Below are 19,608 nucleotides of genomic sequence, written 5' to 3'. Positions count from 1 at the left end.
TCGTGCGCGATTTTCTCTCGTTTATGAGGCCAGGTGCTTTTGTTTAGGGGACGTCTTTACACTGGGGCAATTTCATGACCAGTGAAGTGGACAGTCGAGGCATGTTTTGTGTTTCCTGAGCGTTCAGCCTATTCTGAGGCATCAGAGGCAACCGGACACGAATACCCCACACCGGCTGTGAATTCTGGTGTCAAAAAGCACCAACCCGTGCACACTGCAGACATTATCGTAACCTCGCAATCGTAAAGCCTCCAAAGCACGGGTTAATGGACCCGGGCGTTCCCCCGCGCAGTGCTGCGGTTCCATCCAATCCCTGCATTCCGCCTCGCGGATTACTGTTTACTCCTGGCAGATTGCTGTTTACTGTGATTTATCGGTGGCCGTCACTGGAGCCGGACGGGCCCCATAATCTCCCTCGGAGGCGTGTGGGTATGTGCCTCCACATAACAAGCGCCGGACCTGCGGGAACGGCACGGAAACCCCCGGGTTTTTGCGCGACGGGCACCCGGAATGCCTGTATCTTCCTCTGAGGCCATCCTCATTAGGATAAATCGTGGCGATGCAGAAGTGAAGATCCGGAGCGCATCCATAAACACCCGCACATATTAGCTTACTGTGTTGCCTGGTTACGTTGGGCAGGTGAAAGAAAGCAGCAGAAAAAATCGCAGAGAAGTTAGATTGCATCTGATACTATAACTCAGAATGGATGCTACACCATCTTAAAATATCATCCATGCACAGAATACGGATGGAAAAAAAAATTAATGCAACCCGGAGGAATGATTTATGAGTGGACGTTCCAGCGGAGGGGTGCATTTAGAGTCACTTGTAGGTTATCAGAAAGAGCTCCTGGACAAGCGCGGGTGCTGAGATCCGACAGCGGTGGTGCGGGCCAGCCCGCGGCAGTCTGCCAAAGCCCTTGCTCAGAACCACTGGAGCAGGAACAGCAGGTGGAGGTGCACGGTTCTGAGAGAGTTCCACCTCGACACACAGCACATATCCTTATTTATTGAAATGGGAGAGGCAAAGGCACACACATACACACATGCATGTGCACACGCTCCAACACACCCACCCACCCACACACACACAACACGATTTCACAATTAACCGCATGCAATTTGTCATCTCAGAAGCTGAAAATCAACTCTGGAGCCATTTAACCAAGATAATAGGTAGGAGGTCCCAATCTGACGGCGACCATTTATTCCAGTCGCTCAATACACGTGCTATTGGGGGGGGGGGGGGGGGTGATGTGCAGAGTGAGGTTTGTTCCACAAGCTGCACAAGCAACTGTTAATGTTGGAAGAGAACGTAGGGGTCCTTTTAGTAAAATGTCTGCTGTGTGCAGAGCCAGGGTGCATCATGGCTGAACTGAAGCAGAAACATACACAAACAAACAGGATCCTGATATGGGTTGGGAAGTGGAGTCGATTAGGGTCTAAGGGTGAAGTACTAGCCAGCCCACGCGGATGAAGCTCTTGTAATTGCCTACCAGGAAGCCACTCTGACCACCATTTTCATGTCCTGACCAAAACAGACTTCGGTACCTTAGATGGACAAAAGCATCCATAAAAAGAAAAGTTTGGACACTGTGCCCTGCCACATCTGAAAGAAAGAGCCACTTTGAAGGAGAAAGGAGCTTTAATTTGAGTTTCTCTATCATTTGTAAAACAGGCCTTAATTATGAAGAGTGTATGATAAAATGGTGGTAGCATATCCTATGTTCAACCTGATGGCCCCTCACACTCACCCTCAATGTCACTTTACAATAGTGAGTTATCTGAGACATACGGTGATTGACACTAAAGCATCAAGATGGTCTGTTTCTTCATAATAGTGGTAATTAATTAACTTATCACATTGCCCTTCAGTGTGTGTGTGTGCGCGTGTGTGTGTGTGTGAGTGTGTGTGCATGAGGGGAGGGAGAGCATGACTCATCAAAAAAAAAATTTCTTTCCAGCCAGTACCAAACAAAGGGACACATCATTAGCATCAGACAGTGTTTAATGAGGACTGGCAGTACTGGAGAGGACTGGGCAGTCAGGATCTTTGCAGCATAACACAAACATTTAAAGCACGAGAAGCCATTAGGGCCCGTGTGAACATGGCGTGAGCTGTCAACTAATTGGGTACCATCACTTACTCAGAGCCCCAGTCACAAGCGTCACACCATACGTAGGACATGTCGAGGGGGCTGTCAATTAGTCCCAGACTTCCATCCCGATTGGACAGGACCTCCCCTGTAATTATCATGCGTCATTCATGACATTCCACCGTTCAAGCTGCACTTTGCAATTTCCATCTTTTCGCAGGCCTCTAAGTTTTGTTGCGTTGGCTGTGTACTCAGCCTTGAGCACTGTCAGCCCTGAGTTCACCGTGCTGCGGCTGGTGTGAGGCCAGAAGAGCATGACAGCATGATGGCACCGCCATCACGGCAAGTCGTCTGTCACCATGGGTAACGGCTGGCTGTGGGGGCGGGGCCTGCCATGCTAAGTGTTCTATCAAAAAAAAATGAAGACACTTTCTCTGATGAGAGAGAAACACCCCGGTCTGTTTCTCCCTCACACACCCACACCCACACACACACACACACATACACACACTTTCTCTCACCCTCCCTCTCTCTTTGCCCTGCTCAGCCTCAAGGAGTCATTGATCTTATGAAATTAACCCTTTCGACCACTTCCATATGGTTCATCGTCTCCATATCTTAAAATACTCACATTGCAAAATGGCAGGCTTTTAAAATCTGTTCACTACCAGCTGGGTAACTGGAGGCGAGTGACTGCGCACCTGGACCAGAGAGCACTGCAGCTGTTCTCCATCTCGTCGGAGCGGTGTGCTGGAAGGGCATGTGCACGTTTGCCTATGCTGACTAATCCATCCCAGGTTGTTCTCCTTGTAGCAAATACTCCACTGCATTTATTCCCCCCCCCCTCAACCCTTTCATCTCCCTTGCTGATCTACTGAGGGATTCGTCAGCTGGTGGGGAGGGGGGGGGGGGGCAGATTGGAACAAATTACAGGCACTTCAACCCGCCGCTAAGTCAGAGGAACGGAAGAGAATGAAAATGACTAAGACTCCTAAAAAAGCCAACGGGCAGGGATGTTGTAGAGAGCACTTTCCGTCCCCGGGGACAGCGTGGTGTCCCCAAGTGTCTCGCTTCTGCGTGTTGGTCAAGCGGAGGATGGTCAGGCACTGGAGACGCAGCCACAGATTGGGCTGCAAAAAAAAGTGCTGTGGAGGCTTTGCTGGGGCCGAGGATATTCTGCACCACTGTGTTCTCACTCTGCCAGACGAGGGTCCCGTCACGCACTTACAGAAGTGAAGACAGCTCTGGGATGTGGGACTCTGGCAAACTTTGGTGGGTTTTTTTATAACTGTCTGAAACATTGCAAATGAATTACATGGGAGGATCACGGTCTGTTTTCCGTAACAAAAACACATGTAGCGCCCTTGATTCTGAGAAAGGCACTATATAAATGTAAAAAATAATAATAACAACATGATCTGACTCTGGTTACTTCTTTTTCCTTAGGAATTAGCATCGGAAGGCGGCGGTTGTTATAAAAAAAAAAAGATTTCCATCTAGTTATTAAATCAGGAATTATGATCTTCCACACATCAGGAATGTGTATAAGCTCGATGCACGCACACACGCACACACACACACACACACACACACACACGCACACACACACACACACACACGAACACACACACACACACAGCTAGGGGCTCGGCGAGAGGCAGAGAGGCCAAGTAGAAGAGAAAGAGTGGGGGGTTTCGGGTGTTAGCCTTGGCCTTAGCCATGAGTTATGCGTGCTCTCACTAGACAGGAAGGCCGTATCCGCTGCACCCTATCACAGTGCAGGAGAGCACTCAGTCGGGGGTCTGCGTCACCCCAGGGCAGATGTGGCCAATCCTCCAGCACACTGAGACCATCCTTCTGGCTCCCGTCCAGCTGTCCAGCTCCCAGAGGGGGGACCAGGTCTTCCTGCCTGCCTGCACACGTGTTGCCATTAGTGCTAAGGAAACCAGAAAGAAAGCTCTTTGCTGCTTGTCTCCGTACAGGACTCGCAGCATGGCTACCTGAGGTCAGAGGTCAGAGGTCGTACACCCACTCACTGTACAGGGGAGTGCGGCAGCAGCCACCTATGAACCTTGACACAGGTGGTGAGATCATATTATTCTGTCTAATGAGCCATTCAGAGAAAAAAACTTTATTACAAGAATTTAAAGGATCATTTATTCTCCCAGACTGTCATTATGTACAAATACAAATACAGCCAGTAATGAAGCTTCATTGCCTAGAACAACATACATATGATTTTTTCTCCATCAGTGTAAGTGAAGGAAGGAGATGGACCAAATGTCTGGACTGAGGCTGGACTGAGGCTGCACTTTGACATAATCAATCTTGCCTTACACACGCACTCGACGAGGAGGACATTGCCAATGCTTACAACTTCAGCTCATTCCACATACACAGGGCAGACTGTTCATTTTGGAAAACCAGGCAGCCTTGACTGCCAGCGTTCTATATGTGCCAACTTTGAATATGTACTCAACGGCCTCCTCTCAGTCTGAGGACACAATATTTAAAACGCCAGTTCACATTATTACTGAAGCTATAATCATGCACGGGAAGGTTTTATTGAGAGAGAAATGGATTAAAACACTTTGGCTGTGGTTTTTTGAAGCTTGTGGAGAGACATCTGAAAACATTCACACAAACGCTTGACTAATTGCACAGTAGTGTCAAAAAAAAAGTGTGGAGTGTTTGTCATTGAAAAAAAAGGACAGATAAATGACGTGCGCTGGGAGTGCTTCTACTTCTTCCCTGTCCTTCTACGAGCTGCCCTGAACTTACTGATGAAACCTTCGTTCGTGTGTATGTGTGTGTGTGTTAGCTTGCATGTTTTTAAAATATGAACAGTGATTCTGGCTAGTTGTGTAGCTCTCATGAAAGGTCTCAGTGTCGCCCTGCATGGAGTCAGCATGCCCCTACCCGCACACACTCACCGCACAGCTCACCCTTACGAGCAGGTGTTGATGCGTGCGCTTGCGCCAGCTTCACACCCCACCCATGTCTGAAGTTCCATGTTCCAGCTTCCAGCGTTTCAGAAGAAAACCCAGGGCCTGCACTTCACTTTTCTTAAAAATGCATTTGGAGACATTCAAGGTCTCTGTATTAGCCTAAAAAGATCACGTCAGTGTCTTGTAATAGCACTTAAGCCGACTCTATTCTGGACGTGGACAGATCATAATCAGGAGCTTGTTGTATGTCTGCTAGGACGCTTCATCTCACACTAGTTTCTTGCACTGCCGTTCCCCTCCCCTTCAGGGAGGGTGTCAAGGCTGCGTCGTTTCTCACATGATGGAGAGGATAGTGGGGTGGCGGCTAGCCTTGCTGTGATTATAGCAGAGTCAATCTGGCCAGAGCCGAGCATGTGTGAGTGCGGTGAGACTGTTGAGAACAGTGAGAATAGTGAGAGCGGTGAGAATAGTGAGTGTGGTGAGATTAGTGAGAACAGTGAGATTAGTGAGAATGGTAATATTAGAGATAACGGTGAGAATAGTGAGAGCGGTGAGAATAGTGAGTGTGGTGAGATTAGTGAGAACAGTGAGATTAGTGAGAATGGTAATATTAGAGATAATGGCGAGATTAGTGAGAACGGTGAGAATGGTGAGTGCGGTGAGATTAGTGAGAACAGTGAGATTAGTGAGAATGGTAATATTAGAGATAACGGCAAGATTAGTGAGAACGGTAAGAATGGTGAGTGCGGTGAGATTAGTGAGAACAGTGAGATTAGTGAGAATGGTGAGAATAGTGAATGCGGTGAGATTAATAAGAATGGTGACATTAGAGATAACGGCGAGATTAGTGAGAACAGTGAGAATGGTGAGTGTGGTGAGATTAGTGAGAATGTTGAGATTAGTGAGAGCAGGGAGATTAGTGATAATGGTGAAATTAGTGAGTGCAGTGATATTAGTGATAATGTTGAGAATAGTGAGAGCAGTAAGAGCAGTTAGATTAGTGATAGCAGTGAGAATAGTAGTGATAATGGTGCGATTAGTGATAATGGTGAGATTAGTGATACAGTGAGAATAGTGAGAGCGGTGAGATTAGTGAGAGTGGTGAGATTAGTGATAACTGTGTGAGAGTGGTGTGCGAGTGGTGTGAGAGTAGTGTGAGAGTGGTGAGACAGAGAGGCACTGCACACACATTTTATATCTTAGATCTGCTTTACATCATGATATCGGGTGTGCATCGGGTGTATCGTTAGGCAAACCCCACATGACAGAATGTAGCTATGAACAAAAAGCTTGTATGGGGAGAACAAAAAGAGCAAAGTGGGTCATTAGAAGAAGTGCAATACCTCATGTGTGTCTGTCTCTGTTGATGTCTTCCTGTAATAAAGTAGATGTGTTTTACCACTGCATTCAACACGAAATAGGAGTGCTTCAATACACGACCCAACACAGATAAAACACTACCCTGCCCTGTGGTGAATCATGCACACACTGGCTAATGTGGCCACCACACAATAGCAGCAGCCTCACTACACAGCTTAGCTCATGGGCTGGGACAGGCCTTTTTGGTCTCTTTTTTCACTCAGGGAAGATGCTCAGGTAAACTGCAACCTGAGAAGCCGGTTCAAAACAGAGAATAGCAAGGACCCACAAAAACAAAAAACAAACAAAAAAAAGCCTCAATTCAGACATGTCCAGCAGTCTATATAACAGCTTGGCTCAAATGCCAGTGCTAAATGAGCTGCCATCGACTTATATTGTTAATGGGAATTTTTTGTTCCTCATCTCTCAGTTAATGGTAAAATCCATTGTTGGATAAATGGCTGGAATGTGAAGGATAAAGGCAGGCAATGCGCCCGGAATGGCGTTATCATCCGCCCATGCTCTCAGCACCCGGCAGCAGCTGTATAAAATACGGCCACTGTCTTTCCTGACAGCACGTGTGTCCCTCCAGGCTTTGGCCTTTATTTAAGAATCGGAGACTCCCACCAAGACAGACCCTAATAGAAACAGTTTGTCACTTTTTAAGAGAAAGATGGCCGCGTCAGCCTGCACAGCTCTGCGCGGAGATGGGAGACATGCCTGTCGTAAACGTCGTCAGCTTGCGCGCCAGCAAGGCCGTTCCCTACGCTGACCTTTTCACCCGAGCGGGTCCTTCTGCGGTGGCACCAGTGCTGTGTGTCACAGGCCAGACGCTGCGGTATGGGCCGCTTCCTCTCGCCCCGGTGGATGTGTCCAGCTTCTGGAAAGCCTGACGACATGTTTCGAAATGCATACGGCGCTGATACAGCTCCTCTGTTAGGGAGTGGTGTGGGGGTGGTGTTGGGGTGGAGGTGGTGTTTGGGGTGGGGGCTTATGGGACACTGACATGCTTTTGCTTTTCTCTCCTTCCCTCCAACCTCCTTTGCTCCCATTTTTCCCCCCTAAGAAAAGAAACGACTCAAAATCGGTCCACAGGACGCTCATCCTTAAAGTCTATAGTCTGCTGTCATCTGTGTTGCCGTGGTGAATTCCATTAATTTGGGCATCGGTTGTGTGAAAGTTCATTAGTGAAAAGGTCAGCGCTTCTGGGTGTCCAGTGTGAGGTACGGGGCCACTCTGCTGCCCAGCTCATAGCCCAGGCTAATTCCCTGCACCTCTGGCCAAGCAGAGTGTAAACGGGTCTAATATGGATTGATCAATCTCCTGTGGCAGGTCCTTGGCACGGTGCCCTACCTTCTCCAGCGCTCTTCACAGGGGGACGTCAAACGCTTACTGACGTTCCCTCCGTCCACTTCATCTGGCTCTAACAAGCCGAGAGACATGGGAGTTCATGGCTAGGACCTAGGACAAATGCAGATCCCTTAATCTGCTAGCTAGGCAACCTAATATATCTCTAATGTAACGTGATTTGGCTTTGTGTTAAGTCGGCGAAATTCCAAACCAGTCAAACACCTGCTGGGGACTCCTGTATCTTTTGCTAAGGCTGGCGCAAGAATGATATTTATCGAAGCCAAATCTCTTCCTTAGTGGTGGGTCATCATTCATGTTTTAAGTTTTGCTGCTTCATTCCTTGCCTTTGTACATATTCAGGAATAGGAAAATAAAAAAGTTTGACTTGGCATCATAATAAATATGTGGGAATGGGGAGATATTCCCCGGAACATTAGCAGGTCGCACTCTTCATGTTACCACTGCCTTTAATATTAACGGCGGGGCAGGGAGGCAAGGTGGAAGGCTCCCTCCAGCAGAGGGAGCCGTAAATCCGCAGGGGCCTCAGCCAGACAGGTGCCCTCTGCCTCGCTCCTCTCTGCTGCCCTAGTAACGGCTTGTTTCCCTTTCGTGGGACGCTGGAAAATGGGTCTGTTCCTGGCTGCTGGCCCGGGGTCAGCCGAGACCGTTCCGGTGCCGCGTGGGATTCTGGCCGAACGTCAACAGACTCCAGTGTCTCTTCTCCTTCCCGAATTGCATCATGATGTGCATTTCCAAAAAAAAATTTAAAATCATTGTTGAGATTAAAAAGGAACTTCTGGTCCTGCCCTTCCTTCACTCCCCTCGCTACACGACTCTGTGAATCTGTGACAAGTGCTATCAGATTTCTCTAGTCATGCATTCTCGTCTTCCTGATTAGCATCCCTGGGACTGAAGCACTCCGCGCACACTTTAGCGCAGGGGCTGCATTGACTTTATTGATCCAATTCATTAAAAGGCCACCCACAAAACGGGAGAAACCACAGAACCTCTAGACGTTTGCCTCTGCTCTCCGGAGCCCTGCGCCAGCCGATAAGAGAGAGCTGCAGTCTGCCTCGGAAGTGCCAGGTAATTTGCCACCCAGCAAACACGGGCAAACATTTGAGTAGCCTGCAGTGATTAAATGCCACAGATACCCAGCCCACACTTACGATTGTGAAAGTGACTGATAATAAAGAAATAATGAATGAAGAAAATAATACATGCATAGTTTGAGGATATGATACCCCCTTGATATGAGGAGCTCATTCATCCTGGCTGTCAGAAAATGTTACGCCACGGGTACGATGAAACCAGACAGCTGCATCCATCACAGTGTTACCAGTGACATCCACTCAGTATTTTCTATTTGTTTACAAAATTCTCTCTCTCTCTCTCTCTCTCTCTATGCTGCTTGTGCCCCCATACTCATTTTTCTTTGGCATATGTCTTTTGCACTTGTGAATAAAGAGAGAGGGATAAAAGTGTCTCCCATTAGACATGGATGTCTGGTGCAGTAGCGATCACCTGAAAAATGCATCCAATGGCTTTGGCGTGGTTGTGCACCAGGGGGAAGGAATGCAACATGTGGCATGCGAGTGAAAGACTGTCACGGGAGAGTCCAGAGACACGACGCCTCGTGATAGGAGGAGCTAAAAAGTCATGAGGCAGCCATTGCCTCTCAACCGAGAGACGCAGAAGAAGGATGGATGTGGCGGAGGATGGGCGGGGCGGAGGACAGCCATGGTGGAGGACGGGCGGGGCGGAGGACAGCCATGGTGGAGGACAGGCGGGGCGGAGGACAGCCATGGTGGAGGACGGGCAGGGCGGAGGACAGGCAGAATGGAGGATGGACGTGGTGGAGGAGGGTGTGATGAAGTATGGGCATTGTGGAGGACAGATGTAGTGGAGGACGGGCGTGGTGGAGGACGATCGTGGTGGAGGACGATCGTGGTGGAGGACGATCGTGGTGAAGTCCGACGCCCAAACTCTTCTAAAGGAAAACCTGCATTTGTTGAGAAAAAGCTCTGAGGCCTAATTTAAGGCATGATTGCTTCCTGGTATGAGGGTCAGTGAGGTGCTTGTGCATGTCTGTACAACAGAGCCTGTAGTCGGGGGCTCAATTATGTAAACAACGTTCACCTGTACTGAGCTTCAGCGTAAAAGCCCCACACACGAGAAGACAGCAGCTGATCGGACTGACGCTTGGCATACTGCATAAACCCAAACATCCCATGAAGGAACTTGTTGAAATCAATAATCCTCCCTGTCTGCACAACGCAGACGAAGACCACAGCTCACTGCTGCCACACACGGCTGTTTGTTCGTGCTAAACGGCCACTTGCTCTGTGGAACAGCCAAAGCCCTCTATTTGAAGTTGGGTCACAGAGGCACTACACCTATCTAGCAGAAGAAACCAGCTCTGTTTCCTATTTCTCTTTCCCACGCACATACACACACACACATTTTTTTTTCTTGGGTAACTGTCAACAGTCGCTCAGCTAATGAGCCTCTGTTTGGCCCTTAGAGGACACCGTAGTCTTCAAACCCTGAAGCCATCCCCTGCATTTCTTAACAGGACTGGTGGGAAAGGGGCCCGGCTTTCATCCTGAGCAAATGCCTCCGCGTTCTCGAGCACCGTTTCAGTCTGTGGGGGTAATTTCCAGCTCACTGCTCAGTGACCATTTTAAAATGACCTGTCACCGAGATTAATCCAGACCCAGGAACCTTACACTTCGCCCAACTGTGACTCCATCTACCTCCTTACATTATGTACTGTTTGGAGCTATTATGGTTTAATATTGTAGGCAGATGACTATGTGCGATATTGAATAATGTCAGGATGAAAGGTCAAAACCATCAAACTGACTGACATTAGATGAATGGCAAAGAGCCTATTCAACTGCTGGGTTTAAGGCATCTATAATTAAACATGAGGACAATTTTAAAGGCCTTGAATATGTCAGGAGCAAAGAGGCAGCAGAAACAGCCAGGTAGCACACACATTACGAGGCTTTGGGTCCCCATGGTTTTAATATCCCTCTCTGTCAGGCCCTAGAATATGGTCAAAGTCCATTAAGTCTAAAAGTAGCCCTGCTGTTCAGACGCTTTGATACTGTGTGCGAAATCAGAAGTGGATTGAGAAAGTCAATGAAAGAAGAAAGGGGTCTAACTATTCTGGCGACAGTTTCAATCAGGAATCATAACAGTTAAATGAGCCTGCTGGTGTGGTAGAATTTGAAAAAAAAAGGATTTTGAATTAAAAAAAAAAAGAAGAACAATGATAACTTCTCAATTATACTTCTCAAAATGACAACAGAATGACAGGATACTTTGTGCATAATGGGTCCTAACAGTTAGAGGTCACAGGTTATGATCCATATGAATATATCCCTGCTATCAAGACTAAGTGATATATTCTCCCAACAGTAATGCGATTCTAATGGCTGCACCAATTGAAGACCGCGTCGTCTCTGATAAACCCTTTATTATGAGTGATGTCAGTTTCAGATGAGATCCGTGAGACGTTCGTTTCAGGGTTGCCAAAATACGCCTCCTGATAATGTTCTCTTTCTCCCGCTCTGTTTATCACTCGAATACAGCGAACACAGATCACAACTCACTGTGTATCAAAGGTGAGGACTCGAAGGCCATCAGAGTGTAACTGTAGAGGAACGCGGCCTTTAGTCTGGAGGCTACTCTGATTTCTCTGATGTTTAATAAGAGAGACCACAGAAAGCAGCTGCTACGTATTTTTTTATGAGCTATCGGAGATCGGAGTCTGCCGTGTTATCGATGCGAGGAAAATGTCTTTGTGGCCACTTCATTTTCACCTTTATGGTTTACTCTTTCTTCTTCTTCTTCTTCTTCTTCTTCTTCTTCTTCTTGCATATATCTCACCTAGCAATGCATCGTTATCGCTAAAGTTTAAAATTGAAAAGGTCTCCAGATCCGGTGCCACCAGGGATCACGTCTTATCCATGTAAAGTGGAGTGTTAATATTCACCATGCTCACCTTAAGCTTAAAGTCCTTCACATGAAAAGGCAATGGTCTGACTGTGATTAACTACATCGGGTTGCCAAATCATTTAAACAAATGTCCCCGAAGGTCCCACTGTATGTGCAGGCATTTGGTTCATTAGCATGTAATGCTGCAGGAGGCGAGTCTCACCGGGCTCGTCTGCGCGTCTGTCATGCAGATGAGAGTGCATCCCGCGTATTTTCTGGATGGTAAGTCTTTAACTCTGGGCTGGTGTTGGAAACCAGTGTGGCCAAGGCCCACTCTACCAAAGCACAGAGCATACTGCAGAATAAAGGTCAGGCAGGGTAACAGGGGCCCCAGCGATAATGACATCTCCACGCACACCTTCCTCGTGGGATAGGACAGAGAAATAAAGCATTAAACCCAAGATTTTTCAAAGCCATGTTCATTAAGAAAAAGTGTGACTGGATGTGCAAAACCTTGGAAAACCATGGGTTTCCAAAATCTTATTAACAAGTAATAATAATAATAATAATTTTATATATATATATATATATATATATATATATATATATATATATGTCATAACATGCAATACGTTATAATACATTATAATATGTTATAATAACATAATAACATCTAATAATATGTCATACGTACTGATTAGCTGAAACCCCATATTTGATCTTTTTTTTTAATTTTATGCGAATAGTGAAATCTTGGCATTTTTCTCTCGGTGGTCTCTCAGTGTTTATGGAGGCTTTTGGTTATCAAGGTCTTGTAAATTGTTCAGCAATGGTAAGTCCAGGTGCCTGGTCTAATATATGAGCTCCTCTGCCACTGAACTAGAGGGCTTAATCAGTTCACCTACATGGTGGCGCACGGATGGAGCACGAGTGGAGCAAACGTGATTCACATCCACAATGTCAAGTAGCATGTTAAGATCATATGACAGTCCTGAACTGGTCTGAAGCTGCTGAGGTAAACACGTTAAACTGACGCTGTATGTAATGGACAGAGTTTGGGTGTCTCAGCTCAACAAGGAGAACCTCCTTCATGACTCTTCTGAACTAGCTCTCTTCTTGATCCAAAATGTTTGTATTCTTGTCATTAAAGACGTGTCCTTGGTTCTTCAGCTGTATGTAGAGTTCTGAACCCTGACCTGAGGGGAGAGCTCTCTGATGCTGTTTCATCTCACCGATAGACACGTCTGAGCATTCCTCACCACACTGGAATGCGCCATGCTGTTGGCTGCACGGCCTTCCGATTGTACAGGTTTCTGTCATTTTGTCTTGCTGCGTTTTAAACATGCTAGAAGGTGATATTTGTTGAAGATCGCATGCATGGACTTGACCAGGCTGTTCTCACTCTGTTGCTGCCTCTGCCCTGCCTCCCTCTTGTCTGCTCTCGCTCTGTTGCTGCCTCTGCCCTGCCTCCCTCTTGTCTGCTCTCGCTCTGTTGCTGCCTCTGCCCTGCCCCCCTCTTGTCTGCTCTCGCTCTGTTGTTGCCTCTGCCCTGCCTCCCTCTTGTCTGCTCTCGCTCTGTTGTTGCCTCTGCCCTGGCTCCCTCTTGTCTGCTCTCGCTCTGTTGTTTCCTCTGCCCTGCCTCCCTCTTGTCTGCTCTCGCTCTGTTGTTTCCTCTGCCCTGCCTCCCTCTTGTCTGCTCTCGCTCTGTTGTTGCCTCTGCTCTGCCTCCCTCTTATCTGCTCTCGCTCTGTTGTTGCCTCTGCCCTGCCTCCCTCTTGGCTTGTCACGCTGATCAACATGCATGACTTTTCTGTTTTGCCAAAAAGGCCAGTCAGGGTAATCACAAGCTTCCGTTGCTTCTCTGAGAGCTTTGCCTTGCATGTGTTTGGACTTGGTCCTCGACGACATATTCGCAGACAAGTTCAAGTGTAGAGTTCTAATATCTTGTGTGCTTGTGTGCCAGCAGGTGTTTGGAATCAAACAGCAAACTGTGGTTGGTATGAGTGAACTTCCTGCAGACTTCAGTATCGAGTTACTACCCTCTTTTAAGTGTGCTGCACGGTCTGAAAAGGCCAGGTGGTTGATTTGCACATCTATCAATATCAACTCGATGTAGCTGTCCGCTGAGTTGATGTGATTAGTGAAGGTTTGCACCTCCTGGACTTCGATCTTGACCTTGGTGTCATCCGGACATGTTGAGTATTGGCTAGGTCTGGTTTCCAGGAAGCTGTCTTGTGTTCAGACTGACCACAGCAACCAGCTGTGTTTTTATGTGCAAAAAATATCCTTGCATTTTAAGTGACAGTGATGTTCAGACATCAACTCAAGCAGAGGACACAGTTGCAGGTTGAGTTCAGATCTTGGACATAGAGTGTTATCCTGTATCTTGTATTTCCTCACAGTTTCCATTGCATCAGTAGTTGCTGTGCATGTAAATTCAGTAACAACTCAAAATTTGTACTTAAATATTGGCAACTACTTTTTCTTTCAAATTTCAATGAATGCATTTACTCTGAGGTAACATCTTATATTCCTATTCTTAAAAGACTGTAGACCTCACATGTAAGACAGACTAGACTGACTGTAGACCACAGAGAAGTGAGACAGGCCAGACTGACTGCAGACTGCAGAGAAGTGAGACAGGCTAGACTGACTGTAGACCACACAGCAGTGAGACAGGCTAGACTGACTGTAGACCACACAGCAGTGAGACAGGCTAGACTGCTATAGCCACCTGAAAGGAAGCTGTCAATACTACTAGTTGCCATGTCAATAAAATTAATGACATAACAAGGTCAGAATTAACATATGTCAGTCATTCAATTGGCTAATGGACACTGATAGACTTTCTGCTTCACAGGTTCTTTGAGTTCAAATCGACTCCTGGCTCAGCTAATCACAAGGGAAGTGGTTGCTTTTCTGTCTGCTCTGGTAAAAGGAATTAACTCCGGACTAAGTGTATTAAATATTACATTAGGTAAGCATTAACTTCCCTCCAACTCCTTACGTGGGGCTGATCCACCAAAGTCTGCAAGGCTCCTGACTCTCTTTTGATTTGTTTTTTAAGTTCAGCACATTTAGTGGTGACTTCAGGACTGTTGTGAGGCACTATCCAACTCCAGTAGCCCTACAAAGTATTACGGGGTATCAAACGCAAGTCTTCGCCAAGTCTTTTTGAAGGAAATAAGTGGCACGCTAATGCAGCACTCCAACTCTGTACCACAGACACAAAAACAGGGCAGATGATGGATTTTCAGCTGAAAGTCAAACAACAGCCATATCATGACCGCATGTTTAAAGGACAAAGCTCTCAGCAGACTCGTATCCGATGGTGAGCCTGTCCCCGTAAGGCTAAATAAATCTGCCGTTCTTTCCTAGAGTTTCAGTAAGGATCACTCATGGAAAAAAGCACCAAAAAGTTCTCAAAATAATCTTTTCATCTCAACTGACGGACCTGCCTTGCTCAGGGATACAATTACAGGATGTAGCGGAAAGCCAAGAATATTATAAGAACCAATTTACACAGTACATATACATTCGGGTTCTGAATTATTTACCACATTTTATGAAAACGAAGAAAATGGATATTGCAGAAAACAAATAATTCATTGCTAAGATACATTACCTTGCTTCAAAATTATTGACAATCCGGTTTTATTACTTCATACAGCACCGTTACAAGAATAATTTTACTAATTCCATATGTACACTGTACAAGGCCGTAACAAACACAGCTGGATCTTGGGTCTAATGAGTTTCTTCCTGTACACCTTCCAACAAGCCTAGTGCTATGGGGCAGACGTGTTAAGGTTTATTCTGAGACTGTGACTCTAAAATGAGGTGTGATGCTTCAGGTTGTTCTTTGGCTACCTCGACACCTTACTCTGTGTGTAACCAGGAAACGAGTGTTCTCATGACTTATTCCCGGCCAGGTTGTTCCAACTGTTCCAATGGTCCAAATCCTTGTGATTTTTGCTGTAACCGTAGTTTATTCATTCTCTTTGTGCCAGAATCATCTGGGCTTTCTCCATTGCAATGCTCCACAGGTTCGATCTAACACTGAATAAACAAGCACAGGGGTGTGACCAAGGAGAACACAAACTGTGTGAAGCTACTTGTCAGATAAGCCCTTCTCTGTAGAAGAAAATGCTGCACGGTCGTACCTTCCAGTTCTACTGAGAGCGCTGCAGTGTCAGTCTTCGGTCATAGTTACACTTGGATTTCAATTTGATTCAATTTTTACAACATCTACGTCAAATATGCTTTGACTTTTACATGAGCAAAACTGTGCATGTGTGTCTTGTAATATTTATACCCCTAATGAAACAGGTTAGGATGGAAACTCACACCATGGTTTCTTAATCATTTCCAATCCATCATTTTAATGGTTTTCTGGATGTCAATCATTCCTTATTTATTTATTATTTGTTTATTTATTATTAGAACATTTTTAATTTTCAACTTTCTCATACACACACACAGAGAGAGAGAGAGAGAGAGAGAGAGAGAGAGAGAGAGAGAGAGATACACATGTTGCATGTTGTCTAAAAGTCTCATTAAAATACCAATTCCAACAGAAACATTTATCAAATGAAATCTGTAATCAGCTCACACAGCATACTCATTCACTTCAGGTCAGTCTGAGTGCTGAGATATCCCTCCGGTCCGTGTGGAGCTACGCGTTCAGCGGGCTCGTATTACACTGACCCACTGAAAATCGAAAAGTGCGACATGCTGCATGCCTGAGAATCTATACCCTAATCCTGGCGGGCTGCGTGGCATTTCATATTCTGTTTATGTTTCAGTACACTCCTAAACAAACGAAAAATTGCTTTCGATAAAAACAATTAACACCTAAAAACTCTTTAACGTTGCGAAATCAAATTACATCGTATTCAAACTTGTCTTCACGCAACATCCCTACAAAAGGACAGCCGTATCCTCGCAATCAACTTAGCGGGACGTCTTTACTAACAATATTTTAGGACAGGTAAACTGACGTTGGTATGTCACCGCACTCTCGTTACTGACACATTTTCATAAATAATTAAAATCCGGTTTCAAAAAGTGTGAGTTTCTCACATGTAGATTTAACCTGTATTTGATATCGACTAAACATACGTAACATACGTCCGTACCAGTCTGTACAAGTCCTGCAGGAGCTAACTTCATTATTGCCAGTGTTCCAGTGGGCACGGTAAGTCACAGCCTACTTAATGAGCAAGGGAGTCACATACCTGAAAACAATAGATGAACGAAGTAGATGCTAATCAGGTCCATTTCTTTAAGATTTCTGAAGAGATCTAATTCCAAATATCGCACAGTCGCTTTGTTCGTATATCTGACGTTACCGTGTGAAGTACGAGTCCCTCGTCCGTGCGGAGCACATATCAAAATGTGACGCAAAACGAGTTGGAAACGCGCAAAATTCCAAACGCTTTAATATAGGTCGACGTTCGCCAATACCCTACAAAAATAAACACTAAATTATGACCTGTACCGCTGTATTTAGAATCAAGGTTTTAGTGAAATTTGTCCTCGGTTAGGGGAAGCAGAGTCCAGTAAGCTTACTCTAATATTTCTCCGCGTCCTGGAACATACTAGCGATCATATCACAGGTCCCTTCAAACTCCGCGGAGGAAGCAACTGTTGGAGACGCGGAGCTCGGAGAGCGTGAATGCGCGTGAGCTCTGGCGAGAGGGAGACCGCGCGAGCGGACGCGCGAGCGGACGCGCGAGCGAGCGGGTCAGGTGGAGGGGCGTCGAGTAAAAGCGCTCGCGCGAACTGCGGGCTAGGGGTGTGCAAACTGAGCGTGGTTTCGGATGAATCATTTTGTCGTCCACATACTTGGCGCCCTTATTTCTCCCCAAGTCTTACAAGGAGGCATGGCGTGGTAGGCGTGTGGAGTACCTTTGCAGCTCAATGCATCTTTATAGACCGAAACCGTCTTTAAATTATAGCCTAATCCTCGTGAAAGGGCGCTAAAAGAGGCACCAGCAGCGTGCGCGACCAACGCTGAAAGACGTTTAATGAGATTCCCTGGATCGGAATTGACACCTGGTGAAGTGGGTTGGTTCAGACTAGCCTCGGGCTGTGTGATTTGCATTAATACCGAGTGACATTGCTTTTTTTAATCATTATTATTATTACGCGAGATCATGGGGAATTGGGTTGCTACAGATAACTTTCTCACGTTCACATGTTAGTAAGGAAAAGCAAGCCATGGTTAATGGTCCCGAAAGGACTTAGTGTGCGCGAGCGTTCCAATGCGGTAACCAGTGGTATGAAGTAAACGATTAATACAGAACTAAAAGTCATTCTGGGGCTAAACTTGAATAAAATCTAAATAACTGGAACAAGATGTAGTTTCCAGCTAGAAATGGATGTCACGTGGGAATGTCTGTGTGTTCTGTTGCATGGAGATTTTGTCTTATGTAGCTAATCTTAGTATCCCTGTCTATGTTTGTACAGCAATGAGCACAACCAGGACAGAGATTTAACAAGTCAAAGTACAAACAAGTCTAATGCACTTTGAAAGCCAGAAACACCAGTGATGTGTTTTTAGATCTCAGAAGCTGGAGTTTTAAAGGCAACATAGACCTGCCATTGTTGATGGCAGCTACAAATAACCTTTCTGTCACTGATGCCAACTTGAAACATGGGGTTTTTCCTTTCCAGGAATGCAGCAGTGTGCCTGGCCTATGTCTCAGTGGTGCTGTTCCACGTCTGCGCCCGAGAACCCCCCACACCCCGTGATGTGTCTTAAAAGCCAGCCAGATGTCTGCCCGGTGCTCTCTGCTGAGTGTGTGCAAGACCTTGACGCCAAAGTGGGCAGAAGATAGTTGCTGTCAGGCTGCACTCGCCTCCAGGGCCATTTGTGGTCATAACGGTCACGGCACTGGCTGACGGAGTGAGATCTGCCGTTATGCTCATAATTACCGTAACCCTGGATAATATAAGAGACGAGGAGTGTGTGAAACTCTGGTGTGCCTGCACCCCATTTATGTGTCCAGCAACCAGCCCTTGGTATTTGTCAAACACACACAGCAGAAAGCCCTGGAAACAGGGTTCTCTGCACTCATTCCTTCCTGGCCCATCCTGTAGCAAACGCGGCGTTGACCAACACTCACAGCCCCTTACTGACAGCTATTCCACTGCCTGAATTCCACCCTGGTTTTCACAGCGGACTTCAAAGCGCACTGAGTAGGCGAGACTTTCCATTATTTAACTGGTTGCTTAGCAGTGTTTGTGGTTTAAATATGCATTCATAAAATGTATATATTAAATGCATCTTCTAAACTCATCAACTCAAATTAATTAAAATGCAAAACTTAAGGCAAGCCCACTGGAAAATAAAAACACAGACTATTAGAAAATCTCAGTCATCTAATCATGGCCATGGCACAACAGCGTTGGCTTGGAGGAGTGACTGAACAAGCTCTCGGTCATTAGCTGATCATGGGGTGGATTGAGTGCTCGCCCAGATTCACTGCTGCCCAGCTGCCCGTCCTGCGAGGTCAGATCCGGACGAGAGCGAGGGGCCACTCCGCAGAGCGTTCGCCGCTTTGTATCCGAACTGGCGTGTGGATGTTAGCTCTGGGCTTGCTGGGTGAGAGAGGACAATGGAGTACGAGAGATCTAGGAAATTGGATGGGTCTTAAGAGATGGGATCTCTGACTGGCGTGAAACATGAAAGGTGGTGGTGGTGGTGGTGGTGTGGGGGTGTTGCTATGAGTGCAACATCAGGACGTAAGAGGGCAGGTGAAATACCAGCAATTACTTGAAAATGGAAGAGCCATCTGGACTACGCCATTCTCCACCAGGCCATAGGGGAGGCGAGTGATACCTCACGGCCATAAGTGCTGCTGGACTCCTGGATTGAGAGTACTGCAAGAAGAGTGGGAGAGAATT

General features: G+C 46.4%; 1 protein-coding gene across 2 annotated transcripts in view; it reads right to left on the bottom strand.

The window, feature by feature from the left end:
- Positions 1–17,410, bottom strand: part of gfra4b (GDNF family receptor alpha 4b) — a 34,178-nt gene extending 16,768 nt beyond the window's left edge. The window contains exon 1 of one of the 2 annotated variants that reach the window (XM_035535195.1): positions 16,935–17,410. In XM_035535195.1, the coding sequence (XP_035391088.1) occupies positions 16,935–16,977 (43 nt within the window). In that variant the 5' untranslated portion in view covers positions 16,978–17,410. Of the gene's footprint in view, positions 1–11,920; positions 11,995–16,934 lie in introns of those variants that run through there. The other variant, XM_035535196.1, reaches the window with a different exon arrangement.
- Between the last annotated feature and the right edge of the window lie 2,198 nt (positions 17,411–19,608).

This window comes from Electrophorus electricus, chromosome 2 (assembly GCF_013358815.1).
Source record: "Electrophorus electricus isolate fEleEle1 chromosome 2, fEleEle1.pri, whole genome shotgun sequence".
Classification (NCBI taxonomy): Eukaryota; Metazoa; Chordata; class Actinopteri; order Gymnotiformes; family Gymnotidae; genus Electrophorus; species Electrophorus electricus.
The sequence above is the reverse complement of the archived record's forward strand: the minus strand, read 5'-3'. Positions and strand labels throughout refer to the sequence as shown.